We start from the raw sequence: 9,509 nt of genomic DNA on the forward strand, positions 1-9,509 counted from the left end.
TTTTTCGTGGATTTTCCACATCTTCAGACCCCGAGGAGGATGTTGAAAATCGACAGAAAGTTCTTGGCACCCTGTCGTTTCAGTTTGAATATTTCGAACTATTTCAGCTGATACTTAAATCACGTACATAGTTGCGAATTTTAGCAAATGCACACATAAGCACGAATATATATATATATATATATATAGATATATATATATATATATAATGTATATAATATATATATATACATTATATATATATATATATATATATATATATATATATTTCATTCGAGCTACAAATGTCCTTTAATATCTAAATTCACTCTACCTCGGAATTGATATATTTTTCATATATGTACCGAAGGGGAATTTTCTTTTTTTTTTTTTTTTTTAGTTGATAATAATTTCGTCCCCACATGGGATCGAACCACCGTCCAAGTGACGGGAACGAAATCAGGACAGACAGTGACGCTATCGAATCAGCCAACAGAGACGAAATTATTATCAACCGAATGATATATAAATGAATCACAGTTCGATGTGATAATTATTCATATATATATATATCTATTATATATATATATATATATATATATATATATATATATATATATATATATATATAATATATGTATAGTATATGAGTATATATACAATATATATCATATATACGTATATATTGTATATATATTATACATTATATATAATATATATATATATGTATATAATATATATATATATATATATATATATATATATATATATATATAGTTATATCAACTTCTCTCTTACTTCACAGGACTCGTAATATACTAGTAAGCCCTATATAGTATTTCTAAAGGCGCCGTAAAGACCAATCTCAAATAACACGAAATCATTTTTTGATCTTTTTATAACATTATTTCCATTACTTTCCCAGCTGAGAGAAAAAAAATAACGTTGGGCTTAAAAGGTAACTTAAAAGTTAAGACGTATAGAATTTTACGGTAACTCGGGGAGTTATAAAAAAATAAAAAATAAAAGTTCTCCGACGACATAAATCTTAATTTACTGACGCTTGAAGTTTCATTACGGACTCAATTTCTTTCCTAACTCGGTTTAAAACCAACTCTGATAAATGAATCATTAGATTGCATTAGAAAAAAAATACTATTTTTTTTGTATATCATTTTTTTTTATTTCATTTGTTCTCTAATTAACATTCGTCGTTCTCTTAACAAGTTTGTTTGTATGGTGTTCTTATGTTGCATGGAACCAGTGCTTATTCAGCAACGGGACCAACGGCTTTACGCGACTTCCGAACCACGTCGAGAGTGAACTTCTATCACTAAAAATACACATATCTCACCACTCAATGGAATGCCCGAGAATCTAACTCGCGGCTACCGAGATGGCAGGTAAAGACCATACCAACCACGCCACAGAAACGCTCCAGAAGTTTGTGAAAGAACTCAAAAGTATCGCCTTATAACGTTAGTTCCCTATAGTCTACTAATCTAGTTAGACTCGATGGGCGTAAACCATGTTCTGTAATTATTTACCTCCCTCCCTATCCCTCGAAACCCCTTCTCTTGCTGGTTTTTTTTATTTCCCTTTAAATCTGGGAAGAATTCTACTCATAGATACAAGTGGGCGGGGCGTGGAGGGAAGGGCCAACTCTGAGAGGGGGCGTGGTCATAAAAAGTTGAAGAACAACTGCATTAGAGGAACGCTAAATGTTATTCAAATTATCTTTTTTTTCCTTTAAATCTGGAAGGGAATTCTACTCATAGATGCAAGTGGGCGGGGCGTGGAGGGAAGGACCAACTCTGAGAGGGGGCGTGGTCATAAAAAGTTTAAGAACAACTGCAGTAGAAGACTGCTAAATATTATTCAAATGATCGTTAACCTTGACTCATTTCTTCCTCAGCTCTGGCAACTGGTCATTACCAACGTCAGGGACGATGACGAAGGGACTTACGAGTGTCAGCTAGCTACCAGCAACAAGCCCGTCTCTCTCTTCTTCAACCTCACAGTCAAAGGTAAGGTGGACATTGGGGGTGGGGGTGGGGGGAAAGCAGTGGCGGATTTACGATGGGGGGAGGGGGGCGATCAAGCCATGGGCCAGGGCCCCGCGCTTCACCAAAAAGAAAAGAATTAATAATATTTTAAAAAACATATCAAAAATAAATAATATAATAATAATAATAATAATAAATAAATAAATAATAATAATAATAATAATAATAATAATAATAATAATAATAATAATAATCTAAGGGCCTAGGGCCCCGCGCCTGGAAGAGCCCACACCTCAGCAAAAAGAAAAAAATGATAATTAAAAATATATACAAACTAAATAATAATAATAATAATAATAATAATAATAATAATAATAATCTAGAGGTGCTCAATTAGAAAACAAATCCCGGAAACCTAGCCCCCAAACCCCAACCGCCTCCCCAGCACCCAAGGCAGTTAGGCCCTCTTTGCTTGCCATAAATAAGAGGGGTCCCCTAAAGTCACCTATAGGACCCCGCACATCCTAAATCCGCCCCTTTGAGGGTGGGGAAGACTGAAACAGGATTTTTGTTTGTTTGTTTGTATGGTGTTTTGACGTTGCATGAAACCAGTGGTTATTCAGCAACAGGACCAGCGGCTTGACGTGGCTTCCGAACCACGTCGAGAGTGGAGTTCTGTCACCAGAAATACACATCTCTGACCCCTCAATGGAATGCCCGAGGATCGAACTCGCGGCCACCTAGGTGGCAGGCCAAGACCAAACCGACCATGCCACTGAGGCGCTGCTGAAACAAGGTGTGATACAGAGAGCGAGTGAGTCCCCTTTGACGCGAAATTCCTTCTCTTGGTAGACTGACAATGATGGTCCGAGAGAAGCGATGACGCAGAACTAACCAATGTAAATAAGTAAATAAACCTCACCCGGGAATCACAGAGTTTTGCTCTATTCTCGACTCAATATCTGTCCTTTTGTGGTAATTTATTTATTCGTAAGTTCAATTTTCATTATACGTAGGAAGCCACATAGGACAAAATCACTCCTTATTTCCCATTGATATAGTTTTTCTTGATTCGTGGATGATCCGTGAATCACTTTATTTTACTTCGTGGATGATTCGTGAATCAACTTTCTTGGCCTCATGGATGATCCGTGAATCACATTATTTTGCTTCATGGACGATTCATAATTCATTTTATGTTGCTTCATGAATGATTCGTGAATCACATTATTTTGCTTCATGGATTCGTGAATTTTTTTTTTGGCTTCATGGACGATCCGTGAATTATTTTTTTGGCTTCATGGACGATCCGTGAATTATTTTTTGGCTTCATGGACGATCCGTGAATTATTTTTTTGGCTTCATGGACGATCCGTGAATTATTTTTTTGGCTTCATGGACGATCCGTGAATTATTTTTTTGGCTTCATGGACGATCCGTGAATTATTTTTTGGGGCTTCATGGATGACTCGTGAATTATTATTATTATTTTTTGTTTGTTTCATGAATGATTCGCGAATCTTTTATTTATTTATTGCCTCAGATGATTTTTTTTTTTAAGTCATTCAAAATTTCACAAAGTTCTTTTCCCATCTCCCCCGCTGCCACGGCTCGCGGCGACTCCAGAATCGCGGGCGGTCATCCAAGGTCCGCCGGAGGTGACGCTGTACCAGGGGCAGAGGCTGGAGCTCAACTGCACCGTGGTGGACGCCCTGGAGCCCCCGAGGTATATCATGTGGCTCCTGGACGGGAGCGTCGTGCCCCGCATGGTGGCCAAAACGGCGACCTTCAGCAAGACGCTCCGGGTCAAGCAAGTGGGCCCCGAACACTCGGGAGTTTACTCCTGCGACCCTTACTTGGCCATTCCTGCGACTGTTCGGGTCAAGGTCATTGGTAAGTTTTTTTCTGGATCGTGGTGGGTATGGCAGGTGTGGGCATGGGCACGAAGGTCATTGGTAAGTTCAAGGTTGCAGGTTTTTTTCTGGATCGTGGTGGGTATGGCAGGTATGGGCATGAGCACGAAGGTCATTGGTAAGTTCGAGGCTGCGGGGTTTTTCTGGATCGTGGTGGGTATGGCAGGTGTGGGCATGGGTACGAAGGTCATTGGTAAGTTCAAGGATGCGGGGTTTTTCTGGATCGTGGGTATGGCAGATGTGGGCATGGGCACGAAGGTCATTGGTAAGTTCAAGGTTGCATGGTTTTTCTGGATCGTGGGTATGGCAGGTGTGGGCATGGGCACGACCCACTGAGTGGTCGTGGGAATGGGCGTAGCCAGGTTGAGGAGTATGCAATTCGTAAATCACGATATGTATCCGATATATCACAGTCCTCCAGAAAAAATACAGTTCATATTCTGTAATTATGTATCTGTAATATAATGACATTACATAGAAATCTTCACCTAGCCCCCTGGCTGAAATCCTGGCAAGAAATGCCCATGTCTAACTAGGATCTGGTGTTTTGGAGGGCGTAGGAGGTGTGCTAAGCTATCCTGATATACAAAAGACTATAGACTATTCTATGAATAACTTAATCAGTTTAGTTTTTATTACGTAATTCAGTAATTTTCTTTGGACGTGGAATAATAACCTATTAAAGCCAACTGTTCGCAGATATATCTTTTCACATACAAATAATTTAATATTGGCCACAGAAAAATATCCGTATAGAAGAAGAAAATTTCATTTCACCATTCCTACATACCCTCAGAAACGTGATCTATTTGATAACGTTTCAACTGTATTCTAACTCATTCTATTCACCAATGATAATTCTTCTTCTTCTTCTTCCCAGCTTTAACCCATTTTTATATAGGGTCGCCGTTGTGAATGAGTCGTCTCCATCGATTTCTGTCCTGTGCAACGTTCTCGTTTATACCTTTCCATAGCATATCTTCCCCTACACAATCACGCTATCTCTTTTTCTTGGTCTTCCCTTCTTCCTTCTACCCCGCACTTCCATTTCCGTCGTATGTCTTCCAACATGATGTTCCTCTCTTCGTAACAGGTGTCTATACCACCGAAGCCTTCCCTCTTGTATTTCCTTTGATATTTCAACTACCTTTGCCGATCCTCTTATATACTCATTTCTAATCCTATCTCCCCTTGTTACTCCCGACATCCATCTTAACATTCCCATTTCTGCTACATCCATCTTCTTCTCCTCTGTTTTCTTCATACTTGCTGTTTCTGTTTCATATAACATTGCTGGTCTGACCACCGTCCTATGAAATTATACTCTCAAAAACAAGTCTCAGATAGGCCTAACGGATGATAAAATAACGTTCATTACAATAAAACTACAATGCTAAGAATAGACTGCATATATATATATATATATATATATATATATATATATATATATATATATATATATATGCCTAACTCTTCAACATACTTCACCAGGTAGGAACGGGGCGGGAAATGACATCCGGATGGGCGACATGAGTCTAGACACCGAACTCTTCGGAGACTTCGGCATGAACGACGACTACGACCTGGAGCCGGCGGACGACTGGTCTAATAACGTCTACATGCAAGAGTCGTCGCCAGCAGCAGGTAACAGGGTACACGATGGCGCCTCCAGATTAGTAACACTATGCGCAGCAATGCAATCCTGGCTCGTCATCCTAGCTTGCATAGCCAGGTGATGCGATGTCTCTCCCAAGAAGGGAAAGGAGGATAAATAACCGTATTTTAGTTGTCATGCAAAAGCAAATTGTGAAATAAGACTATATATCACTGAGCAATGTAATATAACTAGCGGAGAATGGCAACATCGGTAGACGGACTTTTAAATTATCATTTTTCTTCAGAAACTTCTATTACAGCTTTCTAAGCTTTGCATCGACTCTTCAACGAATAGGCAACCATACATAACTATAACACAGGGATACTGAAAGTGATAGTGAATGTGAACGAAAAACAAGCAGAGAATTTTACAAAATATACAGACTGGTACAGTATCTTTAAGACTAACTCTAACTTAAGTAGCAACCGTTAGAAGTAACCTTTCACACTAAGTATAAGAAAAGATACAAAAAGATCCAAAAAGGGAGTGGCAACCATATTTAAAAGAAAGCATTAAAAACCTCATAAGAAAAAAGTTCAAGAGGTAAATGACAACTGCAATACGCGCATGCGCACTTCTTTGGTCGCAGAACCAAAAGAGCTTTTTTCCAGTCAATGTGGTTAACCGTGTATACTTGGTGAGTGTCTTACTTTTACTGATTAGATTTAAGGTATATATACCTATCCCTCATCAAATAAATAACAAATTTCAGTGAGACTTCAAATTAGGTTTTTTCCTTTGATACTTAAATACATTCTTGGCCAAATCACGGAGACAAGTAAGCAGAGAAAGAACCTATTATTATTATCATTAATATTACGTATTACTGGAGCAAATCTGGTTTAACAAGTTGAACAGTTATGTGGAAAGAGGCCAACGGCAACAGATGAACGTAAAAGAAAGAAAGCAATGCAGCAGAGGCCCAAAAAACGAATGCTTCAACGAACATTTAGTAACACCTACAGTGAGCCACGCAACTCGCTGTAAGTGGTTCCCCTTTTGGAAGATTAAAGAACACAAATAAATTTCAATTGTGATGATTTACTTCAAACACAAAGTAAACGATTCCAGTTACAACGACAAACGAATATGGCGACCATCTGCAAATAATTAATAATTAATACCAATTTCATCATTAATACCTTTCGTGCAATCTCTTACAATATTCAGCGTTATCTCCAAAGGCCCATTTTTTCACTATATTGGCAAATGAAACCTACTTTATTATATTACAATAATAAAGACTGCAGCTCCTAAAATTTTATGCGTAGACTACTATAGCTTCTCTGTACATGAACATTTCTATTTGGCATATGTAATAGTGGTTAACACGTGACTACTTAGAGTTAGTTGCAAGTCCCTACAATAAAGATCTTGAAAAATATCTTTGGTGTTTTTATTTGCTCTTTCGACTTCGTGTTCTCCTCCTTTATGTAATATTCTGTAGCATCGAAAAAAAAACTAATGTACCTTAATACCAGCGTAAACTACGCTAGGCTAATGGAAAAATTATTAATACAAAAACTACTTTTTCTCATTCACACAGCATAAAGACGAATAACTACCAAACGCTGATTACAATAATTATATGGTTTGTGGAATGGGCCACTTATGCTAGCCAGCGTGGGTGGGCCCTCTTTTAGAGCCATGGTAAGGTTTGCGAGGGATTTAGAGACTGATGTTAACCTCTGGTCTCATCAAACCAAGAGACCATTTACAGACCAAGCAACAGAGAGCCAGATTTTTTTAGACCCAATTCCCTTTTGTATACATATACATGGCCGCCCAGAGCATGTTTTCCAATGGGGGTCAAATCTTAATGCATGCATGGATAGTGTCCGCTATAAAGCAAACAATTATGACCCTTTTTTGAACTAGCAGGTTAATTCGAAGAACAGTATCAGCGTCAGCATTTTTATAATATACATATATATATATATATATATATATATATATATATATATATATATATATATAATATATATATATGTATAAAGGAAAAAGAAGGATCACGTTGAAATTAAGCAGCCCACCACCAAACTGTTGGAAATAACAGACAGCGAGCCAGCTTTGCATAGTTCTTAGTCTAAATTTGACATTAACTAATTTTAGTCAAGACAAGCCGTAAGTTATAAATACTAAACGTGTGAGGTTTCTCATTCATTCACAATATACTGGAAATTACCATTTTCAAAATTTCGAATAGACGATAGATAAGCGTATAATTTAGTATATATGTCTGGTAACCTAATATAGAAAGTTCAGTTAATGTGAAAAAAAATACGACGTAGCCTACTAGTACTCAAGGTTAGTACCTACTATAGTCTTTTTGAGCAAGTAAACACACACACACACAAAATCAGTTTCCTCGAAAATAAAAGATTAAAAAATTAAACGCCGGTTTGAACTAAATTAAAGACCTCTGGCCTAATTATGAAGTATTGTAACCGCATTCAAACGTCCATGGTAAGGCCTACATCTAAAAACAATAATGGCTACGTAACAATACTAAATACTTCGGGGAGAATCAGACTACGTCAAACATTAATTCTGTAAAATACAATATTTTCATAAAACAATAAGACTAAAATACTTTATTACCAAATACATACGTAAACTAACAGACGTTTATTCCTTAAGCTACATCGCATACTACCATTAGGTAGCCGTGGACCTAGCGTAACGACGCCATCGTATATTCAAGCCTGACATGCAGACTTTGGTAAGAGTGGAAAGCAATTCAGTGTTAAATATCTCGCGACACAAAAATAAACCACCCGAAGGCTTTTAATTCCTCACGAAAATATACACAGGTCCTACCTACCTTCCGCTGCAAGGATAACTTAGTTACAGGTAACAGATTTCAGGATTTTTATAGGACCATACGGCAACACGACGCAGTATCCTTGTAGAATTCACCAATTTACGTTAATTTCCAAATAGAATTCAAAATTATTATCATCAGTCTCGAAAGGATGGCTCTGCTTTCAAAATAAATTTTACAGCGCGTGCTGGTGGCATTCAAATCGCCAACCGATAAGCGTCACGTCAGTCCCTCTCACTCGCCAGTTGGTAACTAAGTAAACTAACTCTTTCTTTATAGTCTCGCTCAAAAAACATTCAACGTCGATTACTCGTTGATTGGTTACGTGTGCCAATGACGTCATAGCCACGCCTCCTAATAGTAGCGTTACAAATTCTTATTCTTCTTTTAGAATAATGCTGGACATATACCAGCGCATAACCTTGCTTTATGGTAGCCCATAAGTTATGCTAATGTTAGAAAGGAACTACTGGGCTGGTGTGGACCTCTGAACTCAACAGAGACCGCTGTTTCCAGGCGCGTAAACCGATATATGCGCGCCAAAATCTAGTATGATGAAGACACTTTTGTTTTGTTTTTTATTTTTGGGGGGCAGGAGCGGACAGCAATTGCCATATTCCCTAATCAAAACTTCAGTTTACGCTTTCTTGTTGAAACTTTTAATAGTCCTGTTGTTTTCCACAAGGATTTTTTCTCAAAATTTTAAATGGAATATTCTCTAGCGACTCGGAAGCGAGCAGCCGTTGCAAATCGTGCTATTAGTCTATTGCGTAAAAGCGTATGATCCGGTTTAACGGTTATTTTCACATAAGGTAATTTTAGCTGAGGTTTCTCGTTCTAATTCATATACATTATATATATGTATATATATATATATATATATATATATATATATATATATATTTATAAGTAAAAGTATGTATGTATGTATACATATTCCTGAAATGTAACTTTATAAAAGGCGTCGACAAATAGCGGATCCCATCGTAATGGAGACCGCTGTCGGATTGCATTTACATATTCATAGGCTTGCAAACATGAGTAATGAGATGAATGACATTCATTGATGGAAAAAGGAAATTTGTTTCGTTTTTTATACAAAGCGTTTACGGCCGCGTGTGGGATGAGAG

At 37.6% G+C, this 9,509-nt stretch overlaps 1 protein-coding gene across 3 annotated transcripts in view; it reads right to left on the reverse strand.

The window, feature by feature from the left end:
* LOC135226394 (inactive peptidyl-prolyl cis-trans isomerase FKBP6-like) overlaps window positions 1-8,632 on the reverse strand; it is a 125,005-nt gene extending 116,373 nt beyond the window's left edge. Inside the window, exon 1 of one of the 3 annotated variants that reach the window (XM_064265878.1) lies at window positions 8,380-8,632. Coding sequence is in view for 1 of the 3 variants with exons in the window: in XM_064265877.1 (XP_064121947.1) it covers window positions 5,382-5,465 (84 nt within the window). In the remaining 2 variants the exon portion in view is untranslated. Of the gene's footprint in view, window positions 1-5,381; window positions 5,504-8,375 lie in introns of those variants that run through there. The other 2 variants (XM_064265880.1, XM_064265877.1) reach the window with 2 other exon arrangements.
* Window positions 8,633-9,509: the final 877 nt, after the last annotated feature.

This window comes from Macrobrachium nipponense, chromosome 14 (assembly GCF_015104395.2).
Source record: "Macrobrachium nipponense isolate FS-2020 chromosome 14, ASM1510439v2, whole genome shotgun sequence".
Lineage (NCBI taxonomy): Eukaryota > Metazoa > Arthropoda > Malacostraca > Decapoda > Palaemonidae > Macrobrachium > Macrobrachium nipponense.